Here is a 21,797-nt window from a genome sequence, read left to right on the forward strand (position 1 = left end):
AGCTGCTTGAGAGGACCCCTTAATCTACCAGAACAGCAAAGACTGGAGTTCTAAGAGTGCTGCATAAGCATTTTTATTGCCTCAATTCTCAGTAAGTTCTACAAATAGAAAATCTATGTAAATTGACCCGAGAGAATCTAATGCCTTTCCAGAATAAATGTATCTTCAATTGAAAGAGCATGTATTTCAGGTTTCTGTTTACTTCTAGTATTTATACCTTTTAGAGGGTAAATGTGAAAAAACTTGAATAAAATTTAGAGAAATAAGCATGAATGGCCTGCAGACCTCTTTAACATACAATATCACAACTAAACACAATAGATGAGTCAAAATTTATATCAAAATTAGAAATTAGATTCCTCTAAAGCAGAAAGATTTTGTTGCAAATGAACATTCTAAAACCTTGCAGCTATGCATATTGATACGCCAGTGGTGTTACGCAGGCTTTGTTAGAAAGCTGGTGAAATTCCCATGTTTCATGCTTCTTCACTTCGTACTCATCAACTAGGATAATGCTGTTTTCTGCAACTACACTGATGACCAATAAGAGCATTACATGAATTATGAAATATTTGTAGTAGCAAAGCTGAGCTCTTCTGGGAATTAAATGTGATTGTAAGTCATGTAAAAGAAGAAAATGATCATTAATTTTTAAGTGTAATATTATTATTATAATTTTTATATTTTTTAATAATATTATTATAGTTTTTTGTCCTCTGCTGTTATTGTGATACACATTATATTTTTCAGATTAGTGCTAATATAAACTGTCAAGTGACTATAATGCCAGTACTCCAACAGAGCGTGTAGAGATGAATGGTATGTCCCTTCCTTCCACAGTCCCTTTGTCATACCTATTAACTCCCAAAGCCCATAATCAGAATTCTCAGTCCTTTAGAAATAGCAGTGTTGTTTTTTGTTTTGGTTCTGTTTCATTTTGTTTGTTCGTTTATTTTTATTTTCCTTCTACTAATTCTTCTTTAGGAGAGTATGAGTTCTTTGGGAGGGAATGAGTTCTCCTTGTTTGCTCAGGGAACTAAATCTTTGTAGCAGAAACTTATATTCTGCAGTTGTGTGTACAAGTGAAAATATAAACTTTTTTTTTTTTTCAAGTAAGTCATTAACCTGGCAGGGCTGGAGCAAATTAAAAGTATATGTATTATTTCTATCTGGCTTGTCTTCTCTGAAGATTCTTGCTGGGAAGATTTTTCCATACAGATAGCAGCTAGAAGGACAAACGGGCATCATCTTTTCACCTGTGGGATTATGTTAGGAAAAATGAAATTACTTGAATTCATTCAGTTGCTGCAGATCCTTGCTGAGCTGTTTAGGGTGGTTGTAACTGTAGAAATCTGTCCTGATATTGCAATTTCTTGCCAGGTCTCAGTTGCATGCTGCAAGGCTGCAGCTTGTACTTCTCCATCTTCAGCAGTTTACCAGACAGAAATTTCTCTCCAGCACCTTTTTTTTTTCTTTCTTTTTTTTTTTTTTTTTTCTGTAGGCCAGTCTGAGGCATCTGTGTGCTAATCCATGTCCTCTCGAGATGCTGCTGATACTGATAAGGTTAGTAGTATCAGTAATATCAGTACTAAGGTCTGGCACCACATTGCTAGTTGGATTTCTCATCCAGCCACATTTGACATCATGATTTGCCTTCAACATTGTGACGCTTTCATGCCAATGCCCAACTAAACTCCACCACCACTGTTGTCTTCCTTCACCTCCCCAAGGGAGGTGGGAAAGGAGAAAATATGTTGTTAAAAAAGACTCACAGGTTGGTATAAGGATAATTTAATCAAAGGAAGATGCAAGAGGAAAAAAATAAAACACCAAGCAAAGTGCAACAAGGTTTGTAATGATAGCAGATCTATTTTGGTTGCTTCAGTAAATGTTTCACAAAAGTGTAAACTAGTGGTCTAGTGGTCAGACAAGAAATTAATTGCTGCAGCCTACATCTAGGAAAGTTTCCTTAAGTGATCAGGAGTAATGAGCACAAGTACTCTCACTTACATTTCGGAACAGCATATAATACTAATTCAGGATACTAGTGGGCATTTCCAATAGAAATAATGATATACCAGTGACCATAGATCAAAAGCTTTGGTATCTGAAGTATCCACTGTCAGATTTTCTGTAAAAATGGAGATTATTTCAGATAGGAGCATGCAAAATAAACTGAACCATAGTTCCTGAAGAGGACCTAAATCTAGCTATAACTTAGTCTGGGATCTGTGTTTGTATCCCAACCTGTTTGCATAGTTTCTTAGTTGTATAACATTTTCCAGCCAGTTATGCTGGCTCAGCCACATGTATTGTTAGATATAAGAGGTATTACTCCTGGCTAGTGAAAAAGTAGGTGGTGAAAGACTGCTTTGTGGTGTTAACCAAGGCTTTAAACCAGCAAGAAGTCTTGCTAAATTCCTTCTTATTCTTTCAGCACATGTTCACAGGACAACATAGTTATACTTTGGACAGAGGCTATCTCTACCATAAAATGTTTTTGCACCATCTTATCAAACCAAGTAATCTTCTTCTGAGTCTTTATATTAGAAACAAAGTAATGATGAAATGGTTTCTTTGGATTCCTTGAGATGCTTTGAAATCAGTTTTCAATATTTGTTAAAAATGCTCAACATTTGATTTTAAAACTTAACAGTCTAGAATGAAAATGTTATAAAATATGATTGAATGCATTGTGTTTTTTCTTGTTTTCAGTCCTACTCTTCTATAACAAAAATGATTGTAAGATGACTGGGGGAAAAAAATCAACAAACTATACAAATATAAGTGAAATTAGATGCCACCAGATCCAGATGACTAAATTATTTCCTCTATTTTCCTGAATGAACTAGCCTGATTCCAAAATTTAGAAAACGTAGGTTTTATGAAAGAAATATATGTTTAGAAAATAGGATTTTACTGACTAATTAAATTCTTTAATTTTTTGTTAGTTTTTTCTATTTTTCATGGAAATTCATTCAAAATATGTTGACTGATGCTTTAAAAAAAATGGACGATTTTTCTGATTCTATACCACATTTGTTTTGGTGTCTTTTCTTCACATTTGTTTGTCCTGTGTGTCATATTTAAATTTAGAAGCTTTACATCCATGCTTGAGGAAATCCATGCGTTTTTTTAAAAACATATCTCTTGTTGAAAGTGTAGTTCCTGTTCCTGTGCCTAGAGTTGCTCAAATAGACTGACATAATTTTGTATCATTTTTTCAATAAAATATCATAACTAATAATTAATATAATTAATATAGACATGTTTTCAGTGAAAACATGCCTATGAATGTCTCAGCATTAGCATGGACAAAGGCAGTATGCAGAGTGCCTTGATTTCATTCTAACATTTCCTGTGGAGCATGCTGGCTACATTTTCCAGTTTTGGCTTAATAAATCGTGTACTCTTTTGCACATAGATTTTTGTAAACTCCACAATTTTTTTTTTTTTTTTTTCCAAAAGTGTTTATCATTGCAGTTTTTCAGAGGAGGTTTATAATTGAAGCAAACAGAATATCAACAAACAAACAAACAACAATCATCAACAACCAACAGCTTATCTTAATTTTGCTGAAAATGGCAAATGTTTCTCCTGTTCTGTCTTGATTTAAATGAGAAGAGAAAAGGAATCAGGTTGTTATAGATTTCCCATTAGGAGAAGGTTTGGAAGGGTTTAATATAAAGTTTGATTTTCATTTACAGTTAATGTCACTTCCATAAGGTTGTTTTAGGGCTTATTTCATTATTTGTTTTACGAAGTTTAGTAAAGCTCAAAAATATTTCTATACACACAGGATTGGAACATTAATAATGATTAAAAAAAAAAAAATGACAACAGTAAGTAACTTACAAGCTCAAATCTCAAATCTCAGCAAATAAAACAGTCACTAACATCGTATGAAATGCCAGCAACCCAAAATATTATTGTATTTTCTTTCTGTATTCACTTAATAGCATTTTGTTACTTAACACAACACAGTCATAAGAACTCTTTCAAAATGGCAGTGGAGAGAAATTTAAGTATTGCATTGGCTAAATGGTATTTTTTAATTCTGTGAAAGATCAGTTGTGTTTATCTGGAAATTGACATCTTATTGTTAAGGCAAAAACATTTGCAGGGTACTGTCTAGAATAATATTATCCATAATATTTTGAATCATTTGTTGTTCTTTGCTCCATAATAATGAACTTTGCTTTCATAACTCAGAGTAAATCCTCATCAACTAATTTTATTTTCAAACAGCAAAATTCAGAGCAAACTTATAAAATTTGTATAAGTAAAAATTTTGGAAGTATAAAATATTCAAACAGACCTTTGTGCCACAGACACTGTCTACTGTCATTGCTTTCCAAATCTTTGTTATCTCACAATATTGTAAATCTGCATTTCAAGAATAACAATATTTTCAGATTTGTGAGGTAGCACACTTAAATCCATGTATTAATAATCTTTTATATTTAATGAAATGGTCTGAACTATTCTAACTCATGATGTTTTCAGGACACAAAAGTCTTTTTCCTACATAAAATTTATTTCAAAGTATTGTTATAAATTTGTCTTCAGTTCTGTATGTCCACAATATAATCTTACAAACTAGATTACTTGAAGGCATTTTACAGAATGTTTTGTGTTTTGAGGGGGGCACTGTTCAGACATTTAAGATGATGCCGAATGTTTGTGCACCAGTATCTTATTTTTGGAAATTAGAATGAAAAGCATTTTCCTTGAGTCTACCACTTCAGTGCCTTTTAAACTTTTTCGTAAACAGTTTCCTGTCACTACTCATACAACATGAGATTTTATGGCTCTTTCCATAGTCCAGAGAAAGACAACTGTGAGATATGGATTATACAAGTCTTTCTAGGGATTTTTCAAAGCTACAGTGCTTAAAAACAAAAGTACATACCTAGTACAATTCACAAATGCACTGGGGTTCTTAGTCCCACTGACTTCATGTCATCTCAGATATCTTATTGAAATCTTATAAACTTCATATCTGTTTAATTACCTTTTAAAAAACAAAGTCTTAAAATCTGGCATGCATCTTTTAGAAAGAGAGTGATAGAACATGGAATAAAACACAAATCCATTGGGTCCCAGATAATGTGTGAATATAAAGTGATGATTTTTCTTAGTTTCATAGATCTGTTTACAAAAAAAAATACCTTCTTTAATTTAAAATTGTTTGATCACCCTTTGAAAAAAGTCTTATATTTTAATTAAGATTTTATAGCATAACTGCATCTGTAATTATATAACCCTTTTTTTTTTTTTTTAATCTTCCTGGAGGCTTATTAATTATGTGATTGAAACATCTCAATTACAAAGCTCTTGAATGTCAAAAATACGCATTTGATATTCAATTTGTCAGTAATTCAGCATAAAGCAACTACTGTTGTATCTGAATTTTGTGTAATAGCATGATTAAATTACATTTTAGATGTTAGGTTCCCATACAGACTGTCCTGCTCAGAGCAAATGCTCTGAGCTCTTTGAGAGCTTTCCTGTTCACTCAGTATCACTTTCATTGATTTTACTTGCATAATACTTGTAAAGAACTAATATAGTTACAAAGAGCAGAAATTGACCTTAAGATTACACATTTGTAAACATTTTTTAAAGAGTTCTGCTTGAGGTCTACTCTGCAGTGGTTGGTCTTGCTATGCTTTCATGCACAAAAATTAAAAACAGCAGCTTCGAAACTAAAATTGTTATGGTAGTAAATGGGCCTTGCTAATCCATCTGCTTCCCTAATATTTGGTGAGAGATTTTGTTGCCTTAGTTTGTCATCCAAGGAACATAAACTACCTTGACTAATAATGAAAAAGAAAAACACAAGCCCACCAATACAGAACATTTTCTGTTACTGTGTCCCGCATTACACCTCTGCTCTCTGCTGGTATAATCTACACTGACAGTGATTTTAATGCAACCCTGTCCAATTTTACCATATAACTCTAAATTTATTTAAGCAACATGAATTTTAAAGTCTTATTGGAAGAGTCATTTATACAACTTTGTAATACCTTTTCATTTCAACAAGAGTAGAGGGCACTTTGGGTATGTTAATCAGATATGTGATCTAAGTGTATCTGGTAGCTATTAATTCTTCAGTGGCACAAAAACTAAGTTGTAGACGTGAAAGACTTAGGTTCACCTTGCCGCTGCCAGTAATCATGAGTAGAGCTTGAGCATATTGTATAGCATGGCAGAGATTTTAGAAGGAGAATATAGGTATACATACACTTCAGGGGCTATAAACCATTGTCTTAGAAAATGTATATTTCTTAAATCCTCAGAAAAAAAAATTAAATGAAATAGTTTACAAGTGCTCTTCCAAGGCACAGCGCCTTGCAAATATATGCAATTCTGTTATTTGCACAGCTATGTTTATAAATGGGTATGAACATAAAAAGTGGAGAATTATACTGTCTTATGTTTTTGTTCTGTCTGTTAATATTTTGTCAAGGAATAGATTTCATTAGGACAATGTGTCATGATTTTGAACAAAAAAAATATAGTACATATTAGGAAGAAATTATTAATATGAGGATGGTGAGGCACCAAAAACTTGCCCAGAGAAGTCATGAATGTCCGATTCATATAAGTGTTCAAGAGCAGATTGGATTGGTTTTTGTAGCAGTCTGTAGTGGAAGGGGTCCCTGCCAATGTCAGACAGGGGGAAGCTAGGTGATTTTAAGGTCCCTTACAACTCAAACCACTCTATGATTTTACGAAGAACAAAATCACATAATAAGAATTTCAATTTTTAATAAGGGTCTGACACTAAAATATAATGGTGAACTGTAGCAGGTGATTGGTTGAAAAAATAATTATCTCTGTAGTATGTATTTCTACAGTATCCAAAGACGAACAAACTAGTTGCAAAGAAAATGGATGGGGAGTTCTTTACATGTACTAGTTCAGTGATAATTACAAGGGAAAAAAAATGACTTGGTACTAAAAATACAACAATATTCCTAAACAAACAAAGAAACAAACAGAAATTAAAAAAAAAAAAAAAATCTATTTAATTTTCTAATAATAGTCACATTTTTAAAAAGGGAAATTTCCTTCATGTAAAGGAGTAGCTGCTTTCATCTTTTATTATTCTGGAAAAAAATGAAATATTTTCACGAACTTTTAAATATTCATTGATGTATGCTAAAATCTTTTTAATTTTGGCTTTACATCTTCAGTCAGCAATAGCATTTTAAATTTCAATTTTCAGTGAAAAGAAGAAATATAATGCCTTGACATAGTGTTTTCTTCTTTAAAAAAACCCACAAATATAACGCCTGAACACAATGTACATCCCTCTTAGTTTTAATCATTAGATATACTCCGGGAAGTTATCTCCATTTTTGTTCGATAAGAAGTCAGCATGTTGCTATTGCTTCTTGTCTTGAAGTCCATGTCCAATTCTCATTCAGTTTTGTAACACCATCACAGCAGACTCTTTACCACTTAAATGATAAAAGTTTCAATAGGCACTTTAGTGGAATTACGAAAAAGCTACCACTCTTCCACCATGATGCCAGAAAGCTATCTTCTTTCTAAGTCAGTCAGTAAACTGTACCTTGTAGGCCTGAGCTTGTCTCAGTGTAATTCCAGAGTAACAAAATAAGAACAACAAAAAACTGTGTATATTACAGGATTTATCTCTTCTTTGCAGATCAAACAAAAACTGACAGTATGATAAACGTGGTAACTTGCTGGAAACAATTGCTGTCTTTTATAATCAAAGGAATCCTGTCCTATTATAAAGCTTAGGTTTATCTTTTTTATTTGTTGTTGGTTTGCTTTTCTTTTTATTTCACTGATGTATTTGTTCTTAAGTGACTTTATCAGGGTTATAACTTTCTTCTTCTCCAAACATGTCTGCCAAGATCTTAAAACGAGGTCCCCAGTCACTCAGATAGTCGTAATCCTGGTCTGCCTCTGTAGTAAGGGATTCTATAGAGCTGAGGGACTCTGCAACGGACCCATTTCCTTCATAAGCATAGGTTGCCAAGGAGTCATAAGGGGGTGCAGTTGGATCAACATCATTTTCCTGCAGCCTTTGATTAATGAAATCTCTTATGTCTGTGTTGTCTTCCACTGGTGGTCTCTGACGTGGAAAACGCAAGGTGTCTGGCTTTATGTCCCTGCGCATTTTGTTATCTTCAATCACTTTGGGATTCCTCAGAGCACCAATGTCGAAAGCTTGGGTGTCCTCCTCTCCACCTCCTTCATCATCATAATGGATAACATTATCTCTGATGTCTTCTTTAGAGGTCATCAGGGTGTCCTTTTTCTTCTGCCTCCGTAGTGCTACATATAGTACTACAATGACTGTAATGACAGAAAACTGAAGTTAAGACATGCATAGAAATAATTTGGTACTCTGATGATATATCATTATACTTCCTTTGAAAGCTGCAAGCAATCAAAAGGATTTTTTTTCCTTAGAAGATAGACTCCTGCTATTATCATAAAAACAGCAGTGCTCTATCCAATAAAAAGTCATTTGCTGTTTGATGTATGAATCTTTCTTTAGTGCTTGCTGTGAAGGAAGTAACAAACTGTCTTGCTTTATGCAAAAAGTAGGGGTGGATAGGACTTTCAGTTCAGATACAGAGAGATGGGATTCTTTTTTAAATGAGTTCCATAGCTTAATAGAGAAAAATTCCCAATTTTTGACATTATAGAATCATAGAATCATAGAATCATAGAATTGCTCAGGTTGGAAAAGACATTAAAAAGATCATCAAGTCTAACCATACTACCCTAACTCTAAAAACTTCCGCTAAATACGTCCACCACATCAAATGTTTTCTAAACACATTCAGGAATGATGACTCAACCACCTCCCTGGGGAGCCTATTCCAGTGCTTAACTACCCTTTCTCTAAATAATTTTTTCTGACATCCAACCTAAACTTACCCTGGCAAACCTCAACTTACCCTGTCGAGAAAACAAAATGAATAGAAAACCAAAGCAACAAAAACCACAACAAAGCATTGTTGAAGAGAAAAATAAATAAATAGGAATTTCTGAGATGGACAAAAAAAAAGTCTAAGTTCAGTTATTTACAGAGTACATTTTTTTGCCTCTCTGAATTTTGAAGAATGACCTATGATACATGATATGTTTCTGGAAGGAAAAGGAGTCCTGTAGATCTGGTTGGTTTTTAGCTATCACCTCTTCCAAGCTCAACGGTGTTTCATCTTAATGAGCAGGAAATTAAGCAAAGACAGGAGAAGCAAAGGTGCTGAATGGTTTCTTTGCCTCTGTCTTTATTCATAAGACAGAGATCCCTGAAACCAGAGGGAAAATTTGGAGCCAGAAAAATTTATTCTGATGAAAGAGGAAAAGGTTAAGGAAAACTTAAAAAAATTGGATGCATACATGGACAATAACCTTGACAGGATGTAAACTGTAGTGAGGGAGATGACTGACATTACAAGGCCATTGGAGATTAAATTTGAAATGTTGTGGTACTATGAGAAGACTGAAGAAATTGTCGTCATTATCTCAAAAAAAGGGGCAAGAAGAATGACTGAAGGAACTACAAGCCAATGAGTCTCACATCTGATCCTGACAGAAGTGATAGAGGAAATAATTCTGGATACCATTTACAAGCCTATCAAGAACAGGAAAAATGATGAGAAGTGAACACGGATTTACAAAGGGGAAAATGTGCTCAACTTGTCAGATAGCATTCTACAGAGAGGTGGCTGGTGGATTAGCAGAGGATGTTATTTATCCTAACTTTAGCAAAGTGATGCTATCTGGAATAAGAAACGTAATATAAAACTGAGGAAGTATGGACTGGATAAGTAGATAGTGAAGTGTCTTTCACTCAGTGAAAGACAGACATGGGCTTTCTGTAGCAAATCCTTCAAAGAGTCACAAAGATGACTAAGTGGTTGGAGCATCTGACATAGAAGAACAAGCTGAAATCTGAAAACATTCAGCCTGTAGAAGAGAAGACTCAGGGAGATCTTTGATCAGTGTGCTTAAATACCTGACAAAGCAGTAAAGAAGAGGGAGTTTGAGCCTTCTCAGCTTAGTGACAGGACAATGGACAATGGGCAAAAGCTGAAATACAGGAAATTCCATTAAAATATGAGTTTTTTCCTGTCATAATGGTTAAGCAATGGATCATGTTTCTCAGAGAAGTAGTGTTGCATCTATCCTGAGTTATAGTCAAGCCTCAGCTGAATGCAGCCATTCTCTAAAAGGATGGTAGCTAGCTAGTTAATCTCCAGAAGAGCATTCCATCTGTGATTTTGTACTCAAAGGAAATTGTTTTGTGGTGTGGTTTTATTGCCAATAGTTTGGGCAATGAGAAACCTAGTAGTAGTACACTGGTAATTTTTTTTTAATTTTTTTTAATTTCCTAACTGCCTTTGGTAAAAATCATAGAGTTCTAAGCACTATTTGTGAAGTAATATAATAAAGAACAGAGTTGCAATGATTGTAAGTTCATGGTCCAGTGTGCATAGCATAAAATAACTCCTGATGTCAATATATTGGCTGTTTCTTATGTGGAAGTGAGCGCAGTAAGAGTCACTTCAAGTACAGTTTTAAAGATCGCAATAATGAAAATCCTGAAGAAACTTTAAGATTTATCAATTCGCCATTATTACAGAAAAAAAGATATAAATTCCATTCTCTTATGTCATGCACATCACTGGTGTTCTCATTATTTATACATTAGTTTTTCTAGGTAGTATTACTGGATTGATTGGAATGAAGGGAGCTATTAAAGACCAAAGCCTCTTTTCCTAACATAATCTCAGTAATTTAGTCTGGAAAGTAGGAATAAAAATATTTTCATTAGTGTCATACACATTGAGAGCATCCATCAGAGTCAGAGTTGATGAGTTCTTTGACATAATTGTATTTGACCATTAGAGAAACATAAACACAGTTTTCTTGAAGGCCCACATCATTACCTAGCAAATTTAGGGGGAAAATCAGACTTCAAATATTTATATTTACTCAGAAACTTGGGTAGCGTAAATAATCAATGGATTAGAACTGTCAGGTTCTCTAGTTCAGGTTCTTCATAGTTCACATCATACAAACTAATCACAAGGGTGACAGCCTAAAAGATTTTACTACATCTATTGTAGTGTTTAGAAGTTCTAGGCACTTTGTATTAGAGAGACTAGATGACCTGAGAATGCTGCCTTAAAATGGAGTTCTAATTGATTCATCATTTGTCCTGGTGGATGAAATGCTTCACAAATGCCAGCAGAGAGCATTTGCAGTTTGGAAAAAAAAAAAAAAAGAGGGGTGACCAGCAGGGAGAGAGAGGTTTTGCTCTCGTAAGGCACTATCTGGAGTACTTCAGCCAGATCTGGGGCACCCAACATAAGAAAGATGCAGAACTGTTGAAGCAGGTCCAGAGAAGGGCCATAAAAAAGAGAACTGGAGAACCTTTCCTATGAAGAGAGGCTGAGGGAGGTGGGATTCTTCAGCCCGAAGAAAAGAAGGCTTCAGTGACATTTCATTGCAGCCTTCCAGTACTTAAAAGGAGCTTATAAACAAGGAAAATGGACTTTTTACATAGGCAGATAGTGATAGGACAAGGGGGAATGGTATAAACTAGAAGGCAAGAGAATTAGATTAAATGTTAGGGAAAATTTTTCACTGAGAGTGAGGTGTGTTGGAGCAGGCTGATCAGGGAAGCTGTGGATGCCTCATCCTTGGAGACATTCAAGGCTGGGTTTGATGGGGCCCCGGGCAGCTTGACATAGTGCCTGATTTAGTGGTCAGCAACCATGGAAGGGGGTTGGAATTAGATGATCTTTAAGGTCCCTTCCAACTGAAGCCATTCTATGGTTCTATGATCTCTTCACATTGAATAGCTGAAACTATTATTCACAATAGATTTTTTTGGAAAGCTGAATCTCATTCTTGACTGTTTACAGGGTTTACCCAGTAAACTGTTGTAAGGCTTTTTTTTAGTATATTTTTAAAATCTTTTTAAGTATGAACATTTACCATTCTCATTCTGATTTGAAACGTATTTCTCACAAGAAAAATATTTTAGACAGAATAAAAATTCTAAATTTTACCCACTACTACTCAGAAACTCCTAATGCAACTCCAAGACTGTAGTACTTTGCTCAAGCTATGAATATTCATTCAAATGCAAATAAGTATGCATATATTTTATTCAGTGTCTCAGCTCTTGCTGTTTGCCCAATAGATCTACACAACAATTAGTATGAGATTTAGGCAGACCCCTAGCATCAAGAAAGGGCATAGTCTAGCATATCTAAGAATTAGTTTGTACTAAGCTGCTCACAATGAACCTGTGTAGGTTACAAAGTTGGATTTAATTCATTACCAGTTCATTAAAGACATTCTGTATGTAGGATGCAGATGGGTATGGACTGCCTTGGGTATGCTATAAACAATATGTTATTTAAGTGTAGTATAGATCCAAATGATGAAGCAGTGTAATGGAATCCATGCCTGCCTGAAATTAATACGTTTCTGTCAAGTTCTACAGTGGTCTAGCCAGTCGCAGTCTGCATTACAATAATTTTCTCCTCTTTCATTTCATCACTCTTTTTCTTAAGCTGGTATTAAAAGTTAAACAAAGGCCTTTACTAAGTTTTTACTGCTATTACTGTCAGTAGGGCTTGTTTACTTTAGTAATTTTAAGAAACAAGTTTTTCAAGGAGAGTATTTCAGCGAAAGTGTTTCAGACAAACAATGCAGCTCAAGTTCCACTGAAAGCTTATCTTTTCATGCAATAGGAAACATGTAGGTATTAGCAGATTCACATTTCTGGTCATTACTTTGGGATGCTTTTCTAGAAAGTTAGAAGTACACAAGTTTTCAAGAACATCCACACATTTTGTTTTTTTAAAACATTTGTTTAAGGTAATGGGAACACAAATTAATTAACACATGAGTCAGAATAACATACTTGAAAGGGTATAATGAGAACTAACCTAGAAGTATAACAATACACAACAGGATTGCAATCAGTGCTCCTGTACTGAGGCCTACTGGCAAGAAGATTGCTTCCACATTGCAGGACAGGATGGTACCATCAGAATCACATCTGCAAACCCGGATAGTCATTGTGTTTGTACTGCTCTGGACAGGATAACTGCTATCTTCTATTACCACTGGAAGAAAATACAGCTCTTGCTGCCTCCTGCTGTAGCCATTTCTCCTGGTTTCAATCCCAGCTGTGTTGTCTGTAAAATATGAGAGACATTACAGGATTTTTATTGTGCACGTAATTTACTCTTGATGTTTGTATCAACTTTACTACTGGAAGCTGTTTCATTTCTGAAACTCGGTGAACGACATGCTCTTATGTATTTGTCTTGTCATTACAAAAAGAATTGTATTCTGATTGGTGTAGCTAAGGGATTTCCTTTTTGCAGAGAATCAAATAATATACCATTTCCAGTCCAGGACTGTGTTCCAAATGACTCTAATTGAAGGTGGATTTAGATCAAGACTCCATTAAATCATTCAATTTCTTTTGAAAAAAAGAAAGTAAGATGCTTGGGCAAAATACAAAACCCTTTCAACCTTCTTGCCATATTAAGAGTACAGAAATGAACTGTAATGAACTATAATCAGTACATTTTCCATCAATTAGTCACAAATGAGTTCAGAGCTCCTAGAAATTATATTTTGTAATTTCTTCCCAGTAGCTAGTCAGTTATCACAACTTTTCTTGAATCAAACAGAGCAGCAAGAAAATGATGTGCAGATTAAAAGAATTACATTGAAAACAAAAATGAAATAAAATTAACAGGCAATCAATTAGCTGTCAGATTTGAATGAAGGTAGCCTGCAGCAGTAACCATTTTTCTATCTGATCCATACACTTTAGTATATCTTTAGATTATTTGCTGTCTGTGTTATAAATTTTATCCCTTCTTGGAGATTTACAGTATGTAGAAGAAATAAGGCCCCTGGATTCAACAGTTATGCAGTTCTGAATAAGGACAATAAGAAAAGAAGCCTAAATCAGGTACATTACGAATGGCTACAATTCAGAGAGCACTTGGCTGACTGAATGTTTATTTCAGATGTCATTATTTTGTCAAACAGGCATACAGACATATTAAGTTCAGTGACAATTAGCTTTGAAAAATCAAAGTATTTCAAAATTGTTCTAATCTAGCCAACTTCCATCTTCAGCTTATTCTTTCTCTGTTTCATCATCTGCACTGCATAAAAATTAATCCAGCTTCATCTTACCAGCTTCTGGTTCTTCAGTCTATTTTAATAGAGCCTTTAGTTAGCACACTATCTTTCTCTCTTCACAGTAAATTATATTCTGGGGAGTACAAGGCCTGAAAAAATTTGTTCTAGAATCATAGAATTACGTAATTTGAAAAAGGACCATTAAAGGTCATCTAGTCCAACTCCCCTGCAATGAATAGGAACACCTACAGCTAGATCATAGTGCTCAAAGTCTGACCTTGAATGTCTCTAGGGACAAGGTAGCCACCACCTCCAAGGGAAACACATTCCAGTGCTCCACTACTCTCATCTTAAATTTTTTTTTCTTCCTTTTATTCAATAATAAATCTCCCCTACTTTAGTTTGAAACCATTTCCCCTTGTCCTATCAGATCCTGCTGAAGAGTCTATCCCTTCTGTCTTATATCCCCCATTATCAGGTCTCCTCAGACGCACTACAAACACATTACATCTAGTGTTATTTCACAACGCCCATGATTTTATCATTATAGATCAGCACTGCTTATTAGACTTCTTGGTGTGTTTAAAAATGTTAGTATACATATTTACCTGTAAAAGTGTAATGTGATAAACAGAATCAATTCCTCAAATAAAGCCAAAATTCCTCTCACAAAGTACCTCCTTGATACTAACACAATCTCAAACTCAAAAATTATGACATTTATGTTTTCTAGAGGTATACTTGATGTAGCAGAAAAAATGATGCTCTGTTATTACCAAACAAAGAGCAGAAGATAGCGAATTGTGCTGAGTTATCCAAAGAAGTACTACAGATAGTTAAGCAGAGAATGGAAAATAGCAACTGTAGTGCATTGTTAAGAAGAAGCAATATTCACCATTGGGTCTAATGGGACAAATGATGCAAAACATTTAAACCTTGCTTGGCATAACTATAGCTAGAAGTTGAAATGCTATAGCATTTTTAGAGAGTAATAGATGTTGAAGTCAAACTGTTTAGGCTAAGTACTTCAGAAGAATAATGATCTAATCTTCCAAGAATAGAAGGGGATTTCATTACTTTACAAGACTCTCCTTTTTATTTGCTGAAATCTGTCTCAAAATAAGTACTCGAATGGCCTCTGAAAAAATGCTAAAAAGTACACATTTTTTATTTAATAAGTTAATATTATTCATATCTGCAATTTTATGAATTATTATGTTTTCATTACATACTGTATTTACAAATTGTTAAATGAAATTCTCTGCTCACTTGTAAGCTGGTTTTAACTATCTATGATGCACCTTAATGGAATTCACTCATGAGTTCTTTATTCACTGATTAGTCCACCCTTCAAATTCATATTTCCAATTTAGAAATAAGGATGTAGTGTGGGACCTTGTCAAAAGTCTGAAACAAACAGAAGTAGAAAATATAATTTGCCTGTCCCTTGGCCATTGATGCCTCCACCCTCCACTCTGTCTTAGAAGGCCATGAAATTAGTCAGGCACGATTTACCGTTGGTGAAGCCATGCTAGCTGCCTTGGATCACCTCCTCTTCTCACACGTGCCTTAATATAGCTTCCGGAAGGATCTACTCCATGATTTTTGCAAGCATAAACATATATAATCATATCTCCTTATCTCATAAAGGAACTGATTAGGTGCTATGCCTTTGCAGTAGGTTTGATAGCTTTTACCATTACTCATTATATCATTCACATTACCTCAATTACAGTTGTTGCATTTTCAGTCATATGATCAGAGGAGGTACCACATGATCAAGAAACATAGTACAGCATAACTAATATTGCAAAGTTGATGCTGGTTATTAATTTCTATATAAAAATATAGACTGTCAACTGGAGTAAAGGATTTCTCTATCAAAAGGAAAAGTAGGGAAAAGTAAGTAACAAAAAAGTTCTGAGTTTGGATTTTTGCCATTAAGTGGAAGCTTCAAATGAAAAGTAAAGGTAATATTGTAAGTAGTGACAAAAAGGTGAAGGAAAAAAATCAATGAAGTTAATCATGTAAATCCACAAATTATTCAGTGTTGTAGGATATTATATTGCAGCAACACTGTTCATATTTAGAACTAATTCTCCTATAGGACTACGTGTCCTTCAGAAAGAATGATAGCTGCATGTTTTGAAATCAGTATAAAAAGTAGAAGTTTTTAAACAAGGCAGTATTAGTGCTTTGTTTAAAGATAAACCTGTATTGATATATGAGTTCTTCCTGATAAACTGAACGATTGAAGGAAGTAATAAAACACATAGCAGTGTTTTTGCAAGCCTGTAAGAAAATCCCAGTCTTTGTTGTTCTGACAATTCCTGGCCCCTGAAAATGGGAGGAGGTGTAGGACCTGAATTTATATTAATTTCTGTTCTAGATAATTAACAATTAGAAATGTATAAAATAAAATTTCTATGGGCATGCCTGGAATATAAAGCAATCATAACTGTCATTATAATCACAGCCTGCTTTCTGAAAGAGGTATATGGGTAAGCAACTTACTTCTGTAGTCATGGACTGTGAAATTTGGTTTGTTGGAAGCCTCAGGTGACAGTCTGAAGGAAAACCTTTGCCCAGCTGGTGACAAATCTTTGTCTGTGGCAGTGACAGTCTGTATTACCTGAAACCAGATTAAGATTAACTTTGAACTCAGTTCACTAAAGACTTCTAGAACACATAATTTTGTTAAAGGGAAAATTGAAACAAGTGAAGGGCAATCCTTATGGATTACTCTCATCCCTCTAATGGTTTGGACAGTGGAGGTAAGGGGTCTGAATGCTACAGTCCCTAGAGATCTTGTGATATCTCAGAAGGTCTTGTTTTCACATATAGAAATAAAATCAGAAGAATTTCCCCCATAATAATAAAAGAAGCATCTAATAGTTGTCCTTTTATCAAAATGCTAGTGATTGTTTGCAAGTAAGTTAACTAATTAGAGACGGTTCACTTTATCAGTTACTTCTAATATTACTGCTAGGACTAGTACATGCTAGTACTGCACTCTGATTTTACGTCTTCAGATGAAGTGGAGAGGTTTTTAAGGTCTGCAACATCTAGGCATGATGGAGTATTAGGACATGAACTTTTGAGTCTCAGAGTAGATGGGGATCTACGAGATTTTAGATGAGGACAGTGCAGTTAGGATACTTCATAGTAGGGTTTCCACTGATCTAGATTTTTATGCCAAAAAATTTTGGCAATTATAAATGTAACAAAATATTTATAATTATTGCCAGTTTACTGCCTATCTCCACCTTCCCAGTAAAAGATTACCTTCTCTATTATTAGGGTCAGGAGAAAAAACTAATGGCTTTGTCCATTAAACAAGAAGCTAATTGAAGTTTCCTGAGAAGTAACTGGAACATGCAAGAAATAAAAAAGTGAAAAAGAGAGGAATGTTATATGAAGTCACAGACATATCTGTAATAAAAGCATCACATAGGCTGATTATGTATTACATACATATAAAGATAATTTACTAATGACAAAGCAGGCTGTATATATTCCTTCCATGGCTGATAGTTACCTCGTAATTGAACAGGCAAAGTTACAAGTCTTGGACAACATTCTATATCTGTAGAAGTTTTTCCATGCTGTGTATATATTTGAAACTGTTTATAAAAGCAAGCTTTCAGAAGGACTGACTTTGGCATTGTGGGTTCTTTTTCTGTGTATAGGACACAGAGAATTATGTAATCCAGCCTGTTGTGTTTACTTCCTTGACCGTAATTTTGCAGCTCTATTTGAATGTCTAAAATTAAGAGCTTCTTTCTCTTGTTTTCTGTTCCCTGCAGAGTACCAAGTGACTGTGGTCCATATAATCAGAGATCATAAAATAAAAGGACCATAAATAAATGTCAAAAAGCAGAATTCCAAAAGATGAATACTTATAATGCATTTTATTTGCAAAATAATTCTAAACATGATGTAATTGCTGAAATCCACGATTTTTCATGGTTATAAACAATGAGAAAAGGAAAGGCAAAACAGTAATTTGAAATACCTGTCCTGGCTTGGCATTTTCACATACAGATGTCTCATACGGAACTGAAATTTCAGGAGGAAACTCATTGACATCCAGGACGTTTATTATAACGTTGACTTTGCTGGTTAATAATGGGTTACCTAAAATAATTTTTGGGAGAAAAGAATTAAATAATGTTATTTATGTTTGTTTATCTCCAGTGTCTATGAGATGTCATAATATTTTTTTATACCAGTATGGAGACTTCCAAAAATCCATGCCTTATATTCATTTCTGATTTGTATGCAGGAGAAAACAGAAGCAAGCTTATCATTTTGTACCAGACTTTGATCTATTATTGCTCATGGAGTAAAGAATCAATCAATATGATTATGTTTGTCAGAGCATGATTTGCAGAATTTGAAGTTACACTTGTAATTATAGTTGTGAACTTTTCTCAGATCAATTTTCATGGATTCTTTGGCAAACACTTCCAAGAATTAAAACTGAATTCTGTTTTCAACAATGGAATACAGAAAAAATCAATATTATTTATCCACTGTTTACATCTCCAGGTTATTAAGGAGGTAAGTAGTGTATTCAGTAGGTGGAGAAAAGTGAGAGAAAATGAAATAAAGAAAAAATAAATGCTGAAAACCAGAGAGTCAGTGGAAAATTTAGCAGTGAAATATATAGAAATAGGATTCAACTTATGGTTAGATTATTAAGCTATGTCATACTTACTTAATTGCATAAACATTTGCAAGTAGCAAATACTTTGTGCAAAATAAATGATAAAAATCATACATACTACTGTCTGTTCATTGTCTTTCTAATGCAGATAATCATAATTTCGTAGCTGATATAATTTAGTCACTAGAAGTATTTTATATACAAGATTATCTGCGAGCTCAGTGTCTGATGAAAAAGTAATATAAATTCAATTGAAAGCAGATAAAATTGCTTTTGATTTTATGTTTAGACACCCCTGATGGTAACAGATACATAAAAACAGTTTAGTTGGTGAGTCAAAAAGATAATGTACTTATCCCTTGTAATTTTAAAGAGAGACAATGACTACATTGTCTACAACAGTCAATTATTGAAGAAATCTATGCCTGAAGCATGGTGGTGTAGGAATGACAGCATGGGGTCTTGGCTAAGACCAAGAAGAGTTTTCTGGAATCTTCATGTATAAATGGCCCATTTATATTGTCTGTGCTAACCGCTAACTGTAATTCATATAAACATTTGCACATCCATTGTTTATAGCCAACAGCAGGGAAAGTTTTAGCAGGTCAACAATATATTGCAACTCATTGCCAAGAAATTAATTGTAGCACTGTTAAAATTTTACATTATTTCTTCCTTGTTCTTAGAAACTACTAAATTGAATGTTTTCATGGAATTTCTGTCAAAGCCAAAAGGTCAAAATGATTTCCTAGTTAAATAACAACAGCTGCAAGTAAAAGCATGCTTTACTTGCTTACATATAGTGAATAGACCGACCATTCTAAAAGCTCAGCTTGAACTCTAAAAAAAAGAGCCACAAAAGCACTATCCAAATCTCACAATACTTTTAGTTCTTTCCTGTGAAAATATCTAATTTATACAGAAATCTGAGTACCAGTTTTCATGCTCTTTGAATGCTCAGTCATTTTCAAGTCACCACAAGCACATGAAGAAGGTCTCTGTAAAAAAAGCTACGTGGAGTATGAATGTGGATAGGACTTAGTCTAGCAACTGGGAACAGGACAGGGATTCTTTAGGTGCCCAAAGAGCCAGAAGAAATCTGGAACATTTCCTTGCATTTGAACTGCTTCCTCTGTACTAGCAGGAAACAAAAAAGTACTAAGAGGCTGTTTTGATCAATGGAAAGTAGGACCACATCTCTGAATATGGACAGAGAAGAACTAAGTCCTGAGGAGATCTTGCTTAAAGTTGCTTGCAGAAATCAAACCTACAAATCCTAAACCTCCCTGCTAGCAATAGAGAGCACACTAGAGAGCACAGTAACTGCCAAAAAGTAATCCAGGCTTTCCTTCAGGTTCTGTGCATTTGTCCTAAGATACAGCTGAATGGAATGGCAGGAGTCTACAATACATTCTGCAGACATATTAGAAATTAATTCAGTTGTGAAAGTACAGGCATAGGCATTTGTTCATTTCTTTTTAGAACTCTATACAAGAATGAATGTATTCAAAATTCATGCATCACATACATGGAAGGTATTAGTTAATAACTGCAGCATGCTTTGGAGGTATACACAAATATACACACACTTTTTGCATTTATTTCTCACTGATAGTTTGCAACTTATTTTCTGTGATTCTTTGAAAAGTGTATGCATAACTATACTGCTAACTATTGTAGCAAGGTAGAATGTCTCCTTACATAAATGGTTGGCAATAATCAAACATGTAAATAAGATTACTTTAGCAAAAGATAGAGCTACTTTCTTGTTATGTGTTTGTTTCTTTTTCATGCTGGATTACACTGGTATCTGTGTAACTACTCACGTATAAAAAGGAAGACTGCTAAAAGTTTGGTTACAGAGTTGGATTCCTATACAAAGACTCATAATACTTGATGCTTACAAGGATAAAAAAACAAAACAAAACAAAACAAAACGGAAAAAAAGCACTTCACAAAGTTTACTTCAATCTTCTCTGGTTTTGTCTTGTTTGCCCTTTGTCTGAAAATCGAATCATTTTTAGTCCTGTGAGCATAGTAGTGATGTGTGTGCTTGTGACAGTGAATGAGTCACTCAGGCCAACTACTTAAGCCATTTAAACTCAAATTACCCACAGAAGAGGACAAGCGGTTTATCATTAGCATAGGAATTATGAAGCTGATTTCAGGTTTCAATTCGCAAATTAATTAGTTTCTTTCTTCATCATTTTTCCTGTCTGTAAGACAGTGACAACACTGCTTCCTTCTTTTGCTTGAGTGCCATGGTCTGGTAACATCTTCATAGTTCAAAGATATTACAGGACTAGAACCTATAAAATGCGTGAATGAATGAGACTGAGAAAATACAAGATACCTAAAAAACAAACAGATGCTGACCACTGAGGAGATCTCAATCCCAGCTATGTTATGCAGGAAAGGATAAACATCATCTTGAAATTTAAGATCATACTTCTTTAGCATTATTTCTACAGGAATAAGATGTTACACAACTTAACCTATTTCTTCTTCTGTCAAGTACAGACACTGTTTTTGTTCTTGGTAATTTAGCATGACACTGTGGATCTTTCTGAGCATTGAACTCTGATTATTTATACTATCAAATTCTTACAACAACTTCTTGGCACAGTTCTGGCCTGGGAAAACTAGTGGTCTTTCAAGTAATCCACTTTCACGTAGTGAGAGTTAGTATGAGTGAAGGACAACTCAGCAAATCCATTTACACATTGCCACCCTGTTTGGAAAGCCAGAGTGTTTAGTGGCGTGGAAGTAAACCACTCAGTGCCAGCTGGCCTAAGTGCCAAGAAAAAATGCAAGACAAGTATAATTTATTACTTTGGACAGAGTTTGTGGAATCAAAAATGTTCAAAAGCAGGAAGCATGGAAGCTAAGAGAAGAAACCATTAGGAGAAAAACAAAACCAAAATGAAAAGTAGAGAAAAGAAGT

At 34.4% G+C, this 21,797-nt stretch overlaps 1 protein-coding gene across 10 annotated transcripts in view; it reads right to left on the reverse strand.

Annotated features, from left to right (window-relative positions):
- Positions 1-3,423: 3,423 nt before the first annotated feature.
- CDH12 (cadherin 12) overlaps positions 3,424-21,797 on the reverse strand; it is a 511,787-nt gene continuing 493,413 nt past the window's right edge. For all 10 annotated transcript variants that reach the window (XM_048939406.1, XM_048939405.1, XM_048939403.1 and 7 more), the window contains 4 exons: positions 18,200-18,321; positions 16,699-16,816; positions 12,966-13,217; positions 3,424-8,340 (listed from right to left, as the gene is read on the reverse strand). In XM_048939406.1, the coding sequence (XP_048795363.1) occupies positions 7,841-8,340; positions 12,966-13,217; positions 16,699-16,816; positions 18,200-18,321 (992 nt within the window). In that variant the 3' untranslated portion in view covers positions 3,424-7,840. The remainder of the gene's footprint in view (positions 8,341-12,965; positions 13,218-16,698; positions 16,817-18,199; positions 18,322-21,797) is intronic.

Source organism: Lagopus muta, chromosome 3 (assembly GCF_023343835.1).
Source record: "Lagopus muta isolate bLagMut1 chromosome 3, bLagMut1 primary, whole genome shotgun sequence".
Lineage (NCBI taxonomy): Eukaryota > Metazoa > Chordata > Aves > Galliformes > Phasianidae > Lagopus > Lagopus muta.